Here is a 20,301-nt window from a genome sequence, read left to right on the forward strand (position 1 = left end):
CGTTTGGGTTTTTTTGTCGGGCTTTTTTAGGTGCAAATAAAAAAAAAACCCCCCCTTACAGTTAGAAGTGAACAAAACGTCCCGTTAGCGGGGTTAGCTCGCAGCTTTTTACAAGGAATGCAAACCACTCAAAGATGAAAACGAAAACCACGAAATATACAAGAAGTTATGTAATCAGAAAGGGTGTGTGTGTGTGTGTGTGTGTGTGTGTGTGTGTGTGTGTGTGTGTGTTGGTGTGTGCGTGTGTGTGTGTGTGTGTGTCTGTGTGTGTGTGTGTGTGCGTGTCTGTACATATGTTGGACAGGTTGCGTTCACTGTCTGACCCTCGGGGCAGTTTTAATGTCTGCTTTACTCTCAGTTTCCACTTGTTATTTCCAGCAGCCCGCTGCCGTCCAGCAGTATGTCTTTTATTGACAGGGAGGGAGCATGTGTGTGTGCCTGTGCCTGTGTGTGTGTGTGTGTGTGTATGACATGTTGACGGAGTTACAGCGTGGGGACTCTGGTCTTCAGATGGTTAATCTTCATTTTATGGTCCACAGACTTGTTTTTCTGTCAGAATGACTCACGCTCTGGTCTGTTAGCGCTCTACGAAGGGACAGACGTCTTTGCAGTGCTCTGTGGTCTTTAATATGACCACACAGATACAAATCAGTTGCCTGTTCATCATTTAAAGTCTGCACCAATGAGAGTCATTGTTTGAGATGTTTAAAGAGACCCTATCCTGCTCATGAACACAGGGATTTTAGCCTTTGCAGACCATTTACATGCACTAACACCAGTGGAGTGGTGGAGTTTTCTCCAGGGGGGGCTATAACTCCAAAATGTATATATAAAAAGAAAAGCATGCATACATGTACTAAGGATCAGACCAGTGTATTTACATCAATGAAAACAACAACAACAACATTATAGAGAGATAGAAGTGCAAAGAGGAACAAGTGCGATATATAGAGTACAGTATATGCAGTTCAGAGTGATTATGTAAAGATAAGGGCAGTATAAAGAGGGGGGGGTAATTGGCATAGTATAAACAGATGTAGTATGAACAAATATACAGATGTGCTATATTACTATACAGAGGGCCAATATAAATATCTCTATCTCTATCTCTATCTCTGTATATTTGAATAGTATATATCATATATAACATGGACCATGCACATACTTTATGACAGAAGGCTGTGACGTCAGCCCCGCCGCCAAATCCAGCTGCATTCAGCTCGGGGCGCAGGAGAGGTGCGCCCCAACATCGTCCTATCTCTTGTATTGAAGAGGAGCTACTGCGCATGTACAACTTTTAACGAGAGTCTATGGGCAAAGATTCCTGCGCCCCAGGGCGGAAATACGTCACCAATCAGACAATGTCAACGAACGAAACAACTTTACTCATCATTAACTATGAAATATTTATCTTGCACATCTAAACAAATATATATTTCAAATGTTTTTATTTCATTTATTTTATGTCTTATTCAAGGAAATGTGGTGAGAGGTGAGTGGTGGGGCGGCGCCCTAGCGCCCTCTATTGGCCAGCCGCCACTGACTAACACCTAGAACTCACTTCAGGAGAGGGGAAAGTACAGTAAGATTAACAAAGTTCAGCTTCATGAGTATAATGAGCTCATAGGAATGTAGAAATGTAGGTTTAACAGACATTTTAATTAACCTGGTAAATGTAAAATATCTGTAGACTGCCCCCCCCCCCCCCCCCCCCCCCGCTCCTCCCAGTGTTTGATCAACTTACATTTTGCACAAACCAGAGACACCAGGGTTTACCTTTCCTGTACAATATTACCCATGATGCTCAGTTATTTTTCACCCCGGGGGTTTCAGTCACTGATTGAGGAATTTCCTGTTTGTGCAAAAATCGAGACCCTAAAGCTCCTGTTAGGAAAGTTAAAGACAGAGACCTGTGTGTGTGTGTGTGTGTGTGTGTGTGTGTGTGTGTGTGTGTGTGTGTGTGTGTGTGTGTGTGTGTGAGGAGGTGTGTTCCCTTTGCTCCTCCTCTTTCTCTGATTCTCTCTCCTTCACACATCAGAGCAGCAGTGTACAGAATCGAACCACCAACACACACACTCTCACACATCTCACACACTCTCACACAATCTCACACACTCTCACACACACCTTCAGTGTTTTATTTTCAAACACACTCATGGACTATCACCACTCTCTGCTGCTGCTGTGGACCTGCAGCTTCCTGCCAGGTGAGAGGGGGGGGGGGGGTAACAGTGTAAATGTCGACCATATGAATTAAACATGGCAAGAGGAAAGTCAATGTGAAGAATGAAGTTCAAATCTAGAGAGGAATGTCAATAATTAAAGTCGATGTCAATCAATGTCCAAACTAAACTCAAAGTCGAGCTTAAAGTAGATGATGGTAATAAAATGTAAATGTGGTGAGAAGACAAACCAGTCAAAAGAAAGTCAATGGAAGGTTTGAAATCAATGTCCAGAATAAAGTTCAAACCTGATGAAATAAGTCGATGTCAAACACTAAATGGAAGTCGGGAATAAAGTAGATGATGGTAATACCATTGAAATGTCCGGAGAAGTCCAATTTGTTGGTCAATGTCAGGATTGGTCAAGAAGAAAGTCAATGTTGAGAATAGAAATGCTAAATAGCGCGTGAATGAATGAAGTCGGAATGAAGCAAAAGAGTTCATCAGCTTCAGGAGAACCAGAGCTTTCAGGAGGACTTTTTGTTGCGTTTTGCCACTGAATGTTGAGAACGTAACCCATGTTTAATGCATCCCATTCAACAGTCCCTCAATGAGAGGAAATGTCTCTGCTGTTTGACGAGCAGAACCGCCCACCATCATCCCGATGTTTGGAGCAAAACGCTACAAATTCACAGCGAGAACCCACAGGGTACTTCCTGTTTGCTCTGATTCAATCACGTCTCAGCACTGATCTGTGTTTCATCTGATCTGTGCACCGATCAGTGCCATGCTGCAGGTTGTGGGTGTTTCCCTGGAGGGTGGGGGGGTTTGTCCGACCAGGAACTTGGGGGGGGGGGGGGGGGGTTTGTGGCTTTTAAGCGGATCGTTAAACTGGAGCAGAAACACATCCGTCACCGTGTTGTTGTTGTGGTTAGAAACGTTCAGGAAAGCCTCGGTCCCCCCACAGCGCAGACTCAGGGGGAGAACATGGCTCCTGTTGTGTTATCTGGTGGTTTCATTTCACCACCTGGACCTTGTTGGGTTAGTCACCTCTGGAATCAGGTGTGTCCCTGCAGACTGCATCAGTGTGTAGGCACATTATCTCAGCCTTACCTCCAGAGCATTATTCTACATTTCCCAGCTGATGGAAACATGCTCTGATGTGTGGAGGCTGTCTCCTGTTGTTTAAAATGCATCAAAATCCATGTTTTGAATAATGACTGGTCATAATTAGCATTTCATATTCCAGAGGCTCTTCTAGAAAGCTACAGTATGAAGGGTACATTCAATAATGTTGGTATTTATGACCGGACCTGAAGTTGGTTTGAAAAATGAACTGAATATAGTGTTTCTAAAGCAGGGTTAAGAAGGGGGTGTTAACGTTAAGCATGCAACAACAAATCCGCCTTTAAAGGATAACATGAACACGTTACTAAATGTAGTTTAGTTATAATTGACTGATGCTGGTTAATGTGAGTCAGTAACAGTGGAAAATAATGTCCTTATTTTCATTTATTGACACATTTTGAAAGTACTTTGACATAAAGAAATACCAACAAAAGAAAGTCCATCGAGTTGGAAACAGTCTGGTGAAAAGAGACGAAACAGTATTCAAAAGAAGCATTTCTCCTAAAGAAGTCATGAATAAATGAATCATTTTCTGGACTCGTGTAAATTTGAATTGTCTTCCTAAAGCTCGGTGCCCTCTCATATAGAGGAACATTTAGACTCAGGGACACTTTATTTCATCAATGCTGTCATTTCACTTTATTCAGTATGTAGTATTCAGCTTAGTTTCATCAGTTCTCTTATTACTGTACTGCCGTTTGCACTATACCTATTGTTGTATATACCTACGTAGTTACTGTAACTACTTCATATTTGCAAAGCTGCTCTTATTGTTGATACATTTAGTTTATATTTAGTTATATTTAGTAATATTTGATGTATATTTAGTAGTTTAGTTATATTTAGTAATATTTGATGTATATTTGATGTATATTTAGTGTATATTTAGTAGTTTAGTTATATTGAGTGTATATTTAGTGTATATTTAGTAGTTTAGTTATATTTAGTGTATATTTAGTGTATATTTAGTAGTTTAGTTATATTGAGTGTATATTTAGTGTATATTTAGTGTATATTTAGTAGTTTAGTTATATTTAGTGTATATTTAGTGTATATTTAGTGTATATTTAGTGTATATTTAGTAGTTTAGTTATATTTAGTGTATATTTAGTGTATATTTAGTGTATATTTAGTGTATATTTAGTAGTTTAGTTATATTGAGTGTATATTTAGTGTATATTTAGTAGTTTAGTTATATTGAGTGTATATTTAGTGTATATTTAGTAGTTTAGTTATATTGAGTGTATATTTAGTGTATATTTAGTGTATATTTAGTAGTTTAGTTATATTGAGTGTATATTTTGTGTATAATATGTGTATATTTAGTTATATTTAGTGTATATTTAGTGTATAATTTAGTGTATATTTTAGTGTATATTTAGTGTATATTAGTAGTTGTATATATGAGTGTATATTTAGTGTATATTTTAGTAATATTAGTGATATTAGTGTATATTTAGTTATATTTAGTGTATATTTAGTGTATTATTTAGTGTATATTTAGTAGTTTAGTTATATTTAGTGTATTATTTAGTGTATATTTAGTAATATTTAGTGTATATTTAGTGTTATTTAGTTATATTTAGTGTATATTTAGTGTATATTTAGTGTAATTAGTAGGTTAGTTATATTATAGTGTATATTTGTAGTTTAGTTATATTTAGTGTATATGAGTGTATATTGAGCTGTATATTTAGTAGTTTAGTTTTTTAGTGCTTATTTAGTGTATATTTAGTGTATATTTAGTAGTTTAGTTATATTGAGTGTAAATTTAGTGTATATTTGATGTATATTTAGTGTATATTTAGTAGTTTAGTTATATTGAGTGTATATTTCTCCTTCCTTCTTTGTATTGAACTGTTGCACCTCAATTTCCCTCGGGATAAATAAGCTTCTTGAATCTTGAATCCCCGCTGTGGCTCTTCAACACAAACCCTGAGGTGGTATTATTCTTGGCCCCTCTGCTCCCCTTCACTGCAGCCCCACACAGGAACGGGGTTTTGTTTTCTGAAGAAGACTCAGCTGCAGGGACATTAGGTACATGTATAGCTTAGTAAAATAATGACTCCTTCATTTCTCAGCCAGGACTGAATGTACGCTGGAGGAGGATCACAGCTTTATCCAAAAACATCTGCATTTAAAGAGGCCCTGTGCCCCCCCCCCCCTCTCCTGTATCTATAGCTATTAGTGCATGTAAATGGTCTGCAAAGGCTAAAATCCCTGTGTTCCGTCCAGAGGGAGTTTCTCCCCCACACTCCCCCCTAAAACGCCCCCATTGGACTCCTTTGTTTACTTCCGGAACTTAGTGACATCACGATGAAACACTCGCTCTCCTATTGGCCAGCGCTCATTGTTCCCGACAAGAGTTTGACACGATTATCACGTTAGGAATATATCATTCGTTCTGAAAGCAGTTCAATAATTTGTATTTGGGAATAACAGCTCTTTTATAAATCTGTATTCATCATTGCTGCTGGAGACACACCACATAGTCTAGGGAGAGTCAGGATCAGAGGGGTGAGGATTTCACACCTGGGATAGGAGAGGGTGAAGAAGAAGAGGGTGTATAAGATGCAGGAGGCTCAGATATGGAGTGGTGAATATCTCCATGTTGTAGACCGCTCTATCACTCAGCCCCTTACAGCAATAAGGCTAACGCTACTGTCCAAAGCAAGAAATGGAACCCAAATAACTGAGAACCCCAAACCTCGGACAGAGGCAGGTCTGTCCGCCGGCTGCAGGAAGTGACACAGACGCTGCTGACAACGAGCACTAAATTACTCCCATCTTTAAACGTATTATTTCCAACTCCCGCAGATGATCTGCAGACTTTTCAAAAAACATCACAGACAAAAATGTCCTCATAGCTGCAGAATCTGTCTTCAGTTCCAGTGCAGACACGTCGTGGAAAGTGACTTCATTATTCATTAAGCATGGAGAAATGAAAAGCCTTCATGTGTCTGATTAAGTATCTCTGCCTTGTTTTGGGTTGGTGTGACTATCGGTGCTTTGACACGATATTACACCAACGCTTTTTCTGATAAATGACCAACAGTAAGACCTGTGTGTGTCAGGATATCTGAGGTTAGCTACGTTAGCGAGCTAGCTCACAGCAGATCTGCAGTGACATCAGAAGGAGTCCTGTGATCACATCGTTAGAATAAGACCTGAAAACATTTCAGGAGAACAACAACAGAGACAGAGACAGAGACAGAGACAGAGACAGAGACAGCTTTATGAACCTGAACGTCACCCAGCGCTCCGGTCCCAGCTGTGTGTGTCTCTCTTTAGTGTCCCCTGGTCTCCAGCTGTGTGTGTCTGTCTTTAGTGTCCCCTGGTCTCCAGCTGTGTGCGTCTCTCTTTAGTGTCCCCTGGTCTCCAGCTGTGTGCGTCTCTCTTTAGTGTCCCCTGTTCTCCAGCTGTGTGCGTCTCTCTTTAGTGTCCCCTGGTCTCCAGCTGTGTGTGTCTCTCTTTAGTGTCCCCTGGTCTCCAGCTGTGTGCGTCTCTCTTTAGTGTCCCCTGGTCTCCAGCTGTGTGCGTCTCTCTTTAGTGTCCCCTGTTCTCCAGCTGTGTGCGTCTCTCTTTAGTGTCCCCTGGTCTCCTGCTGTGTGCGTCTCTCTTTAGTGTCCCCTGGTCTCCAGCTGTGTGCGTCTCTCTTTAGTGTCCCCTGGTCTCCAGCTGTGTGCGTCTCTCTTTAGTGTCCCCTGGTCTCCAGCTGTGTGCGTCTCTCTTTAGTGTCCCCTGGTCTCCTTTGTGTTGGAGCTTCTTGCAGCGTTTGGTTTCTGCAGCTTTTAGTAAACTGCTCATGTTTCCTCTGCTGAATGTTCTCTAGATGCTGCATGTGTTGAAGAGCTGCTGCAGATGTTTCTGCATGTGTTGAAGAGCTGCTGCAGATGTTTCTGCATGAGTTCTGATCTGAGTTTCTATATCTGCATCCTCTCCGAAGCTGCTCCTCCTGGTGGAGGAGGTTTGGGCCGTTGTGTTGGATCCTGTCGGCCTCCGTACTCCTCTGTTGTGAAAATAACTTTCAGAAATGTGGAAAAAGAATCTCTCTTTAAAAGGAGAGTTTATTTAACGTACACGTCACTCCTCTCTTATTTTTGGCCTCAGAAGAGACATTCATCACAGATTCGTCACCGCTGGCTCTCAGCCGCACAGTTTGCAGAGTTCTTTCCGATCTCTGAACTCAGACACACAGCAGATAGACTGAGAGGGACTACAGCAGCAGAGGTCAGGGGTCACGCCCGCGTTACAGGCTGCATGACTTTAGAGCCTGTCTCAAAGACACTGAAGCATTTTAAACAAGAACGTCCCTGTGGCTTTTGGGCTGTTAAAATAAGACCACTGTTTAACGACCCCTTGATGTCAGGAAGGGGACAGCTGAAATGTGTTCTGAGGAAAGAGTCTCAAATTGGAGATTTTTTGAAAGCAAGTCTGAATATCTTTTTAACTCATAACTCTAAAAATGTTGAGAAAAATCAAATTCATTTTTTATTCACATTTCAGAATTCTGAGATTTTTGGGGGAAAAAAAGTATAATATTTTTTTCCAGAACTCAGATTTTGTTTCTCAGAATTCTGCAATTTTCCAGTTAAAGTCCCAAATGTTTTGCTCAGAATCTGACAGTATTTTAGAAAAAAGTCCGATTTGATATTTATCGAGGAATCTCAGAATTCTGCGGAGAAAATATTTTCTGAATCCTGATATTTTCTTCCTCTTAAAACCACTTCTAGTTTTACCTCAACAATGTCTTCTGATCTTCTTCCGTTCAATTCTATAATTTAACTTCAAAAAGGCGGAGGAGGAAAGTAAGACCTGGTTCTGGTGTAGAAACACCGTTTATTTCCCAGTTTCCAAAATGGACGTTGCTGTCGATCAGCTGAGCTTCTTCTTCTGTGTTTCAGATCTTCAGCTCTGCTTCAACTTTGACCCGAAGAACTTCAAGGTATTCTCCGGCTCCAAGGAAAACCAGTTTGGATACACGGTCCAGCAGCACGAGGCCGGAGGACGCCAATGGTGAGAATCCCCCTTAAATATTCATCCACCACACCAAACAGTCTGTACTGGTCTCACAACATCAATAGAAACCAGTCTGTCTCCATATATAGAAACCAGTTTGTCCTGGTCTGGTCTTGCACTCCCTATATAACCAGTCTGTACTGGTCCAACACCATCATTTGAAACCAGTCGATATTGGTCTGCATAAAACTACAGAAAAGTGTGTATTGGTCTAACACAATTAACAGAAACCAGTCTGTCTGTGTCTATTGAAACCAGTCTTTACTGGTCTCATATTATTGATAGGAACCAGTTTGGACTGGTCTGTCTACAGCTTCTTTATCCAGTGAGTTTTTCTTATTTATTACCAGTGGGAGAAGTGAAAGTTTGTCCTGGGTCCAGTGGTATTTCATGAGGAGAGCCCATCACAGCTGCTTGAGTTTAGCAGCAGTTCTTTGATTACCTTCCCAGTAAGAGAGCCTCTCCTGTTACTGGCTTTGTGAGCGATGTGTTTGAAATACTTTGTGTTTCAGTGGGAATTTAAAGTGACAGATTGGCTGAACCTCTGTTTAGAGTAGAGACTGAAGCCCGTGTGATGAACCTCAGAATGTCCTCTTTAAATCAGGCGCTCTTAAGATAGACAACGACATGAACATCATGTATTGGACTTTAAAGGGTTGGAAGCTCTGGCAGTGTGTGGACGCCTCAGGTGGAGACGGGCTGGTCCCTGTTCGTCTGACTGTGGATCTAAAGGAGTTATTTGCTGACGTCTGTCAGACGATTCCTGGGAAAACCTTCGACTGGTTTCCAGGAAAGTTGGTTATTTGGTGGAGAAGTCAGACTCATGTTGGGACGACACATCTCCCCCCGTGTCTCTGATATCTGCGGGCGGTATTTATCGCCCTGCGGTAAATTAGGATTTCATAATCCAGACCTCTAGAGTCCCTTGGCTCTCGTCACTTTATGATACCTGAAGACACACTTCAACCTCCAGCTGTGAGGAAGAGTGAGATCAAACCTTCCTCTCATTTGACTTCATTTCGTCTCACAGATTCTGATTTAATCCCAGCTCTTCTCTTTTCTATGGTAGTATTTCTAATCAGGATAAAAGTACTTTAAGATCAAATTTAAAATATGAAAAGTATGTGAAATCTCACCTGAGCCTCATCTGTTCATACATGAAGATTTACATACGCTTATTGAGTCGCATACATTCAATACTCGAGTACTTCTACTTTACTCAAGTACAAGACCTGAGTACTTCTACTTTACTCAAGAACAAGACCTGAGTACTTCTACTTTACTCAAGTACAAGACCTGAGTACTTCTACTTTACTCAAGAACAAGACCTGAGTACTTCTACTTTACTCAAGAACAAGATCTGAGTACTTCTACTTTACTCAAGTACAAGATCTGAGTACTTCTACTTTACTCAAGAACAAGACCTGAGTACTTCTACTTTACTCAAGAACAAGACCTGAGTACTTCTACTTTACTCAAGTACAAGACCTGAGTACTTCTACTTTACTCAAGTACAAGATCTGAGTACTTCTACTTTACTCAAGTACAAGACCTGAGTACTTCTACTTTACTCAAGTACAAGATCTGATTACTTCTACTTTACTCAAGTACAAGATCTGAGTACTTCTACTTTACTCAAGAACAAGATCTGAGTACTTCTACTTTACTCAAGTACAAGATCTGAGTACTTCTACTTTACTCAAGTACAAGATCTGAGTACTTCTACTTTACTCAAGTACAAGATCTGAGTACTTCTACTTTACTCAAGTACAAGATCTGAGTACTTCTACTTTACTCAAGTACAAGACCTGAGTACTTCTACTTTACTCAAGTACAAGATCTGAGTACTTCTACTTTACTCAAGAACAAGACCTGAGTACTTCTACTTTACTCAAGAACAAGACCTGAGTACTTCTACTTTACTCAAGAACAAGACCTGAGTACTTCTACTTTACTCAAGTACAAGACCTGAGTACTTCTGCAGACCAGAGCCCCTGATGATGGTCCAGTTAAACACCAGTGAGTCTGAACTGGTCAGAGAAATAAACCCTGAATGTGATGGAGTTTGATCCGGCTCAGATCCAGACCCTGTGTTGTTGAACCCTTTTGCAAGGCATCAGGAGACATTAAACTGGCCCCCCTGCTGGGTGCTGTCTGCGGCTGCAGGTGAGATTGTGCAACATTCCCGCTCTCCCTCTCGCTCTGTTTGTCTGGAAACAGTTGCTCCGTGATGAATACCTCACAGTCTTCAGGATCGCAGAACGCATCTCTTTGAAGGTAAATAAGTGGAAGGCATTTACGTTGTGACGCCTGCGACCCGAGGCACAGCAGCGGGACTGGAAACTATGTGGTGCGGTTTGTTATTCCCCACCCCCCTCTGTGAGAGTGTGTGTGTGTGTGTGTGTGTGTGTGTGTGTGTGTGTGTGTGTGTGTGTGTGTGTGTGTGTGTGTGTGTGTGTCTGTCTGTGTGTGTGTGTGTGGGGGGGGGGGGGGGGATTTGACATTGTTATCCTGCAGAGTTGTTTTTCTACACAGCATGGTGACACTTAACGTCTCAGGTGTTTGTCTGGAGTTCTTCAGACATGGTGGAATAATTATTGGTGGAGAGTTATACATGCAATTGTATAGAAGTCTATGAGTAAATGCTCCTGCTCCTCTCTGGATGTTTTAGCTCAGATTGTATAGAAGTCTATGAGTAAATGCTCCTGCTCCTCTCTGGATGTATTAGCTCAGATTGTATAGAAGTCTATGAGTAAATGCTCCTGCTCCTCTCTGGATGTATTAGCTCAGATTGTATAGAAGTCTATGAGTAAATGCTCCTGCTCCTCTCTGGATTTATTCAATTGTCCGTAGCTCATGCTCTGATTTTCATCCTCCTAAATCTATGTTTTTGAGGGCAGAATTATGAAGATGTTGTTCCCGGCACCTTAACCGTAACGCTCTGCAGATGAATGCATGCTAGCGGCTGCAGGAGCTGCAGGAAGTCAGTAATCAGGAAACAAACAGCTCAATAAACAGCAGCACCTGCTCAGGAAGCGATGGACGAGTGGCGGATGATAATGTGTCTGATGTGGACGGACACATTATCAGCCTGCCGGTTAGCTGCTCCTCTGCAGCGTGACTCAGCTTTATTCCCAGAAGTCCCATGTGGAGGTGTTTACTAACCCCCCCGCTGTGTGACTCGGGGCCTGACCTCTGCAGCCGTACATTAAAGGCTTGTTTATTTCCCGTCCGTGAAGTTAATCAGACTCTTTATGGGGTTCCTGACTTCATACGACAGCATGCACCATAGCTCGGGTACAACTCAAGTCTCTGATGTTAGTATGTGTGTGTGTGTGTGTGTGTGTGTGTGTGTGTGTGTGTGGTGTGTGTGTGTGTGTGTGTGTGTGTGTGTGTGTGTGTGTGTGTGTGTGTGTGTGTGTGTGTGTGTGTGTGTGTGTGTGTGTGTGTGTGCGTTCCAGGTTGCTGGTTGGAGCTCCCTTTGAGTCCACTGGGAAGCAGCAGACTGGTGATGTGTTCAGGTGCCCTCTGGACAGAACCTCTGCAAACTGCAGCAGACTCAACCTGGGTGAGCAACACTCAGAGAAATATCACATGTTCATCACAGCAGCACGTTTGTTTTTACACGTTTTATTTAAATATATATATATATATAAATATATATATTTATATATATATATATTTATATATATATATATATATATATATATATATATATATATATATATATATATATATATATATATATATATATATATATATATATATATATATATATATATATATATATATATATATATATATATATAAATATATATATATATATATATATATATATTTATATATATATATATCTGAAACGCCTGCTGTGCATAAACATATTTATGTCAATTAAAGTTTGTGCTAATGCTAACGCTAATGACTGATGTCGTGCTTCAGGGAGGCTTTCTCTGGACAACGTGTCGGAGAGGAAGGACAACATGAGGCTGGGGATGACGCTGACTTCTAACCCCAGAGACAGCAGCTTCGTGGTGGGACGCCAACACACTCAGCCTCACCGTAAATGAATGCATGATTGATAAAAATCGTCTGAAGTCTGCAGAGGGAGTGACTGGGTGTCTCTGTCCTCAGACCTGTGGTCCTCTCTGGTCTCATGAGTGTGGCAGCTCGCTGTACAGCACAGGGATCTGCTCCAGAGTCAGCAGGACGTTCAAACTGTCCCACACCATCGCCCCCGCCCTGCAGAGTGAGACAAACATACTCTTTATAAACATCCATCCATCCATCTGTATCCATCCATCCATCCATCCATCCCTCCCTCCCTCCATCCATCCACCCATCACACCATCCATCCATCCATCCATCCATCCATCCCTCCCTCCCTCCATCCATCCACCCATCACACCATCCATCCATCCATCCATCCATCCATCCATCCATCCATCCACCCATCACACCATCCATCCATCCATCCATCCACCCCTCCCTCCCTCCACCCCTCCCTCCCTCCCTCCCTCCCTCCACCCCTCCCTCCCTCCCTCCCTCCATCCATCCATCCATCATTCTCGTTTAACTGTTGGTCTAAAATCATAGACAGAAAAAGGGGAGTTAAAAAGGCATCTTTAATAGAGGTAAATTAATTAGATTTGTCTTGTAAATGTCTTGCAGGGTGTGAGACGTTCATGGACATCGTGATCGTTCTGGACGGCTCTAACTCTATCTACCCGTGGTACGAGGTGCAGGACTTCCTCATCACCATCCTGCAGAAGTTCTACATCGGCCCAGGTCAGACGCAGGTCGGTTCATCGCTGAAATTAAAACTGTCCTGTGGGATTCAATACTGAACACAAAAAAACACCTGGAGGAACATTTTCAGAGTCTATAGAGCAGGGGGATCTCTGTCACATCTGAGCTTTTCATCTCAGATAGAGAGGTTGAAGGGATATGGGGATGAAGGGATAATGGAAGGAAGGAATCAAGAGTGAGGGGTAAGGGGTTTAGGGATGAAGTGATAAGAAGAAGAAGAAGAAGAAGAAGAAGAAGAAGAAGAAGAAGAAGAAGACATACTTTATTAATCCCTTACAGGGAAATTGCTTTTCTCTACTCTGTTCTGTTGACACACATTACAAACACAGAGGAAATACATGCACACACAACCACATGCAGAGGAGAGGTGGCAGAGCAGAGAGGCAGCCAGGTACCCGGCTCCAAGGGAGCAGATAGAGGTTAGGTGCCTTGCTCAAGGGCACCTCTGCAGTGGCACCTCTGCAGTGGCCTAGGAGGAGAACTGGCACCTCTGCAGCTACCAGCTCTACTTTTTTTTTACATTTTTTTTTTTTTGGTCCGATCGGGACGTGAACTGGCGACCCTTCGGTCCCAAGACCAAGTCCCTACTGACTGAGCCACTGCCGCCCCATAAGGGAAGGGAAGAATGAAGGGATGAGAAAGTGAGGTGTAAGGGGTTTAATAACGTAGGGTTAAGGGATTAGTGGATGAAGGGACAAGTAAAGGGACAAGGAAAGGATGGAGGGATGAAGGGATGAGAAAGCGAGGGATGAAGGGATGAGCGTGAGGGGTACGGGATTTAGGAATGTAGGATTAAGGGATTGATGGATGAAGGGATTTAGGAATGTGGCTGAGGATGAAAGGACAAGGTTGTGTTTTTTTAGATACCTACGTTCCCAATAAGCTGTGGTTTCATTGGCTCGTGATGATCTGTTGTCACAAACTCTCAGGAAAACTTTGTGGTTGGTTGTTAATAATCCAAACACTTTACAGGAAACCAGGGCTGTAACCCCCGAGGATGAATGTAATGTCTTCTGTAGTTTTACATCTCTTTCCACAGCTGCTGACCTTTGAGTTTGTTAAACCCGACCTCACAGTTTCCTTTCTGACCGTGGCCTCTTGTTTCTCTAAAAGCACCAATTGGTTTTACAAACCAACAGGCTGACGGAGGAAGCTTTCTCTGAGCGTTAGGGCTATATTGTATTGGGATACCTTCAGGTGCATGGGTTCAGGTGTGGTGTGCTTCGTCTGCAGGTGGGTGTGGTTCAGTATGGCTCCACGGTGGTGCATGAGTTTGGTCTGGGGGATTACCAGACGGTGGAGGAGGTGGTGCAGGCCGCCAGGAGCATCAACCAGCGGGGCGGCGAAGAGACGAGGACGGCCCTGGGCATCAACGTGGGGCGGTACGGCACAAAGAGACATCCCTTGTTAATGACAACCCTATGATTGAGTAACTCGGTCATCTCGACCCGCACACGACAGCAGGGTTAAACTCCACATCCTGCCTCTCTGACGCAGTGGAACTCTTCTTTTGGCTTCAGGTCCAAAGGGTTCAAGCGCGGTGGTCGTCCCGGAGCAAAGAAGGTGATGATCGTGATCACAGACGGAGAATCTCACGACAGTCCACAGCTGGTGCAGGCGGTCGCCGACAGCGAGCGAGACAACGTCACCATGTACGCCATCGCTGTGAGTCCACGTTACTGTCAAAACCCAAACACCTTAATGACTTCCTGTCTGACTCTGGCCAACTTCCTGTCCGACTCCTTATCTTATTCAACCAACTTTCTGAGAACTTGGACTTTATTCATTTCTTTTCTTCCCATGTTTCACCCAGCCGGTGCACCAAGACCAGTTATAGTTGTGAAGTGTGGGATCATGGGAGTTGTAGTCCCCAGATGTTTTCTGACATTTTAATGCAGGAGTTCCATGTTTGGGTTTAAAAAAGGGTTTCCTCTGCGACTCTTCCAGGTTCTGGGATATTACAACCGTCGGGGGATCAACCCTGAATCCTTCCTAAAGGAAATAAAGTTTATTGCGAGCGACCCGGATGAGCAGCACTTCTTCAACGTGTCGGACGAGTCGGCACTGAAGGACATAGTGGACGCACTGGGAGAGAGGATCTTCTCCCTAGAGGGTGAGTTGACCCTCTGCATGGTCACGTCTCCAATGCTAAGCTGAAGGCGGCTAATGTTGGATTCATTTACTGACGTATTTTTGTTCTGTGCTAAAATGTTATTATTATGTGTTAGTTTGAGCTCAGGGTTAGGGGTGTCCTTCATCCCTGCTGGAGAAATCTCAATGATTGATGTACGCATTTGTTTCTTAGACACAAACACATAGTGAAACAGGGTAGAGGTAAGCTGCTGATTCTCAGTGGGATTGGCACTCCTGGTGACCCTTTAGAGAGTTTTATTAAACTGTGAAAGTAACAGGAAGATGTTGTCTGTTTTTGTTCTGCAGGAAGTCAGGGTCGAGGGTTCGGTCTGCAGATGGCTCAGGCCGGTTTCTCCTCACATTTAGTCAAAGTGAGTAACGTTATTAAGGTTAATTTATTTCCCCTTCTGATCGATGGAAAGGATGCTCTCCCTTCATGTGTGATTTGCTCAGATGCTGGTTTGTGAAAGTGTCCAGATTAGGTTTCTGAAATCTGTGTTTCAGATCTCAGAGATTCTCTTGTTTGGACGTCAGCGAGGTCATTATGGTTCTTCTCACTCACTGTTCTTTCTAAATTGGACTCCTTCTTTGGAAAGACCTTTCTTTAGTAGGCAGATGATTATTTTCACATGCTTTATTCCAAAGATCGAACTGTATTTACATTTTTGACAGAGTACTTGATGCTAGTAAAATGAACCGAGTTTCCTCCAGTAAAACAAGCTGTGATCCAGTTAGGAGAGGAGCAAAGGGATGTACTTATCAAACCTGATTCCAGGACAAACAACCTTACTCAGTTTGCTTCCTGCAGAAGTCTGAAGCTGCAGGGTAAGAAGAAGCTTCTAGAAATACTGCTGTTGCCTCTCGTCCAGGAAAAGTCATATTTGTCTGAGTTCCAGCGTCAGGGAGAGTAAATGGTGTCGTGGAAACTTTCTATGTGTAACACAGAGCAGATGGTTTCTTCCTGAACGTAAGGCTGCCAACACACACACACACACACACACACACACACACACACAAACACACACACACACACACACACACACACACACACACACACACACACACACACACACACCATCACATACACAGACAGATATGCAATGTGTTTCCTTCTCCCCGGGATTAAAAGGTAAGAAATCAGTTCAGTCTGATGTGGAAAACAGACGAGTCTTTGGCAGAGTCACCGTGCAGGAGAGCAGTCCTCCTCTCCCTCCTGCAGCACGACCACATGTCACATTTCAGAGTGAGTCTACAGATCCAGGGTCAGATCCTGTAGAAGGTCGCCAAAGATTTGGTCATCTGGTCTTTGGCCCGTAGAGAGCATGACTCAACGCTTTAATCGCTTTCAGTTCTGGACTTATCGAGCACCAGAGTGACGTCCCGACTCTGACACATTATTTATTCAGAAACGACGGATCGCTCTGTGAGTTCATTACCAATCATCTTTCCCCAGGACGGCGTATTGCTCGGGGCGGTTGGCGCCTATGACTGGAACGGTGCCGTGCTGAAAGAGACTAAACACGGGAAGGTGGTTCCTCCAAAGTCCTCCTACAAGGACGAGTTCCCAGAAGAGCTGAAGAACCATGGAGCCTATCTGGGTAAACAGCCTCTGCTGTACCTTCCTAACAGTTATTAGTGGCTGGGGGAACCTGAGGGGAACAGATTAATAAAAGTCTTGATCTCAGTCCTGGTTCTGTGTGTGTTGCGGTCTCAGGTTACTCGGTGGGTTCTCTCATTTCGTCCCGAGGCGCACAGATCTACGTGGCCGGAGCGCCGAGGTTCAACCACACCGGGAAGGTCATCGTCTTCACGCTGAAAAACACCGGAAACCTGATCATCCTGCAGGCGCTGCTGGGAGAGCAGGTCTCACACACACACACACACACACACACACACACACACACACACACACACATTCATTCTTGCAATCACATATGTGCGGCACATGGTGGTGACAAGTTAATTATTGGTTAATGAACTTGAAAGAGTGTTGTTGTTGTTGTTGTTGTTGTTGTTGTTGTTGTTGATCATTTTGATTTAGTTCTCAACGTTTGATTCCTTTGTCAGATCGGCTCGTACTTCGGCAGTGTTTTGTTATCGATGGACGTAGACGATGACGGACTGACGGACGTGCTGGTGGTTGCAGCGCCGATGTTCTACAGCCAGGGCTGGGAGAGGGGGAGGGTCTACATCTACACCGTCACACCACAGGTACACACACACACACACACACACACACATACACACACACACACACACACACACACACACACACACACACACACACACACACACACACACACACACACACACACACACACACACACACAGCCACCTCTCAAAAGTTGTGGCAAACACATTTTAAAGTCCTCCAATGTGAATCCAGTTTCTATCTCATCAACAAAGTCATCTTTATCAAGAAGATCTAAGTGACCCCTCTCCCCGCAGACATCGTTCATCCTGCAGGGGGCGCTGCAGGTTTCTGACCGCTCTCAGAACTCCCGCCTCGGATCGGCGCTGGCTCAGATTCCCGACATGAACGGGGACGGGTTCAGGGAGCTGGTGGTGGGAGCGCCGCTGGAGGACGACCACCAGGGGGCGGTGTACGTGTTCTACGGCCTCGAGAAAAGCGTCCAGCACCGGTTCAGACAGGTAACGGTGATCTGTGCTGAACATTAAACAATCAGGACCAGCACGTGTTTCCCATTTCAAAGAAGAACATCTACAGAGCCGTCCAACACCGCTTCATCAGGAAACAGATCTATCAGTTAAATATTACTCATCATCAGAACCAGCATGTGCTTTTTCGTTTGTCCAGATGTTCAAATGTTGAATCTGAAAATACCAAACTTAAATCACTCCAGATTTTTTTAAATTATCGCCTTTAGCAAATATGTTTGAGGTTCTGGATAAAAATATCCCAGGGTAATAAATATAAGTTTTCAATTGGGTAACATATTTATATTTAAAGCTAAATCTGCAGAAAAGGGAGACTCACATCACAAGGTTTCTGACTGGGTGGAAAAGGCGGATTTCTTTGGAACACTATCCGTCTCCGGTGTCCGGAGAGTTCATGGCGGCGATAACAAAATGATGGATAGCTCTCCTAATGAAGGAGCATCAATGATAGTCTGCTTTATGCACATTATCAGCTGAATTACTCTTGGAAAATGCCACAACCAAATTACAACCATTTAGTTCAAAAACTTCCCACAGAATCTACGGAGAGGATGTGAAACTGAGATCTGACCAAAAGTACATTTCTGAATTCTGATGGTTTCTTGGAATTCTGTGACAGAAGTCCAAATTCAGACATCTACTGTAGAACACAATATCTATGGTAGAGTTGAGCAATGTGTCCCTAATGTGTGCTTCAGTGTGTTGGACCGGCCCTCCCGTTCAGCCTCAGTGTTTTTGTTGGTCTGTCTGAATGGATGCATCCTCTCCGCAGCGTCTGTCTGCAGCCGGCTCCTCCGCAGGTCTGCAGTACTTCGGTCAGAGTTTGCACGGCGTGCTGGACGCTAACGGAGACGGGCTGGTCGACCTCGCGGTGGGAGCACTGGGAGCCGCTGTCATCGTCTGGTCAGACCATCTCACACACACACACACACACACACACACACACACACACACACACACACACACACACACACACACATACACACACACACACACACACACACACACACACACACACACACACACACACACTTCCCCATTGCGGGACAAATACAGTTTGATTCTGGCTCTGAACCCCCCCCCCTCCCCCCGCTGATGGAGCCATGCTTCCCCCCCTGCAGGTCTCGAGGTGTGGTGCGGATTCAGGCCAAGCTGACCTTTGAACCCGAGAAGGTGAACATGTTTCACAAGGACTGCCGGCGGGGGGGGAAGGAGGTGACCTGCATGTCCGTCACCGTCTGTCTGAGTCTGGACTCACGGACCAAGAGCCGCACCAAGAGCCGGACGGATGTGGGTAGGTGGGAGGAGCGACAGATTGAAAGAGTTCCAGCAGGAACTCTGCTTCCGTTTTGCACCACACAGAACCCGTCACAACCCCCTCAGAACCACTCAGAACTCCTCAGAACCCAATCAGAACCTCTCAGAACCTCCTCAGAACCCCCTCAGAACCCCCTCAGAAACCCTCAGAACCCCTCAGAACCCCTCAGAACCCCCTCAGAAACCCTCAGAACCCCTCAGAACCTCTCAGAACCCCCTCAGAAACCCTCAGAACCCCTCAGAACCCCCTCAGAAACCCTCAGAACCCCCTCAAAACCCACTCAGAACCCCCCAGAACCCCCTCAGAACCCACTCAGAACCCCCTCAGAACCCCCTCAGATCCCCTCAGAACCCACTCAGAACCCCCTCAGAACCCCCTCAGATGCTATTGACGGTAGTTTGTCCAGGATCAGAGTTTCTGCTAGCTGGTCACATTGTCTGGTAATGAATACTTAGCAATAACCACAATTGAAAGTCTATTGAAATACTCTGAGGAGATGAGACGGCACCAGCTCCGGGCGACGCTCCGGGACTGTATTTATGAGGACAAAAGACACTTCTGATTCGCATCAGGGTCTGTACAGGGTCTCTCACTGCGACCTGGTGACCGCACGTTTACTTTACCTTACCGACTTCCCTGTGGTGCAGAGCTACCAACCACGGCTACACATCCTGCAGAACGAGACAGCGCTCCGTGGTTATGCAGCTTTTATTTCTCAATAGTCGTCTTAATACAATATAGATCTACACGCCGTGATGAGGTCTTCCTTTGAGGCGCGCGTGACGATGATCTCCGACCAATCAGTCGTGGTCTTTCCTTCGCTGCAGATTACCCACAGTGCTCCGTTGTGTCTCTCACTCCTCCATCCATCCCTTCATACCTTCATCCTCAATATTTCCCCCGATCATCTGGACCCGATTACACACACACACACACACACACACACACACACACACACACACACACACACACACACACACACACACACACACACACACACACACACACACACACACACACACACACACACACACACACACACACACACACACACAC

At 44.2% G+C, this 20,301-nt stretch overlaps 1 protein-coding gene across 1 annotated transcript in view; it reads left to right on the plus strand.

The window, feature by feature from the left end:
* Positions 1-2,155: 2,155 nt before the first annotated feature.
* The window catches only part of itga11b (integrin, alpha 11b), a 29,665-nt gene continuing 11,519 nt past the window's right edge, over positions 2,156-20,301 (plus strand). The window contains 16 exon segments of the mRNA XM_063906039.1: positions 2,156-2,207; positions 8,195-8,306; positions 11,771-11,877; positions 12,249-12,340; positions 12,441-12,555; positions 12,978-13,105; positions 14,349-14,497; positions 14,636-14,780; positions 15,063-15,228; positions 15,555-15,619; positions 16,702-16,846; positions 16,963-17,111; positions 17,316-17,459; positions 17,697-17,900; positions 18,700-18,830; positions 19,049-19,221. Of these exon segments, the coding sequence (XP_063762109.1) occupies positions 2,156-2,207; positions 8,195-8,306; positions 11,771-11,877; positions 12,249-12,340; positions 12,441-12,555; positions 12,978-13,105; positions 14,349-14,497; positions 14,636-14,780; positions 15,063-15,228; positions 15,555-15,619; positions 16,702-16,846; positions 16,963-17,111; positions 17,316-17,459; positions 17,697-17,900; positions 18,700-18,830; positions 19,049-19,221 (2,077 nt within the window).

This window comes from Eleginops maclovinus, chromosome 2 (genome assembly GCF_036324505.1).
Source record: "Eleginops maclovinus isolate JMC-PN-2008 ecotype Puerto Natales chromosome 2, JC_Emac_rtc_rv5, whole genome shotgun sequence".
NCBI classification, from domain to species: domain Eukaryota; kingdom Metazoa; phylum Chordata; class Actinopteri; order Perciformes; family Eleginopidae; genus Eleginops; species Eleginops maclovinus.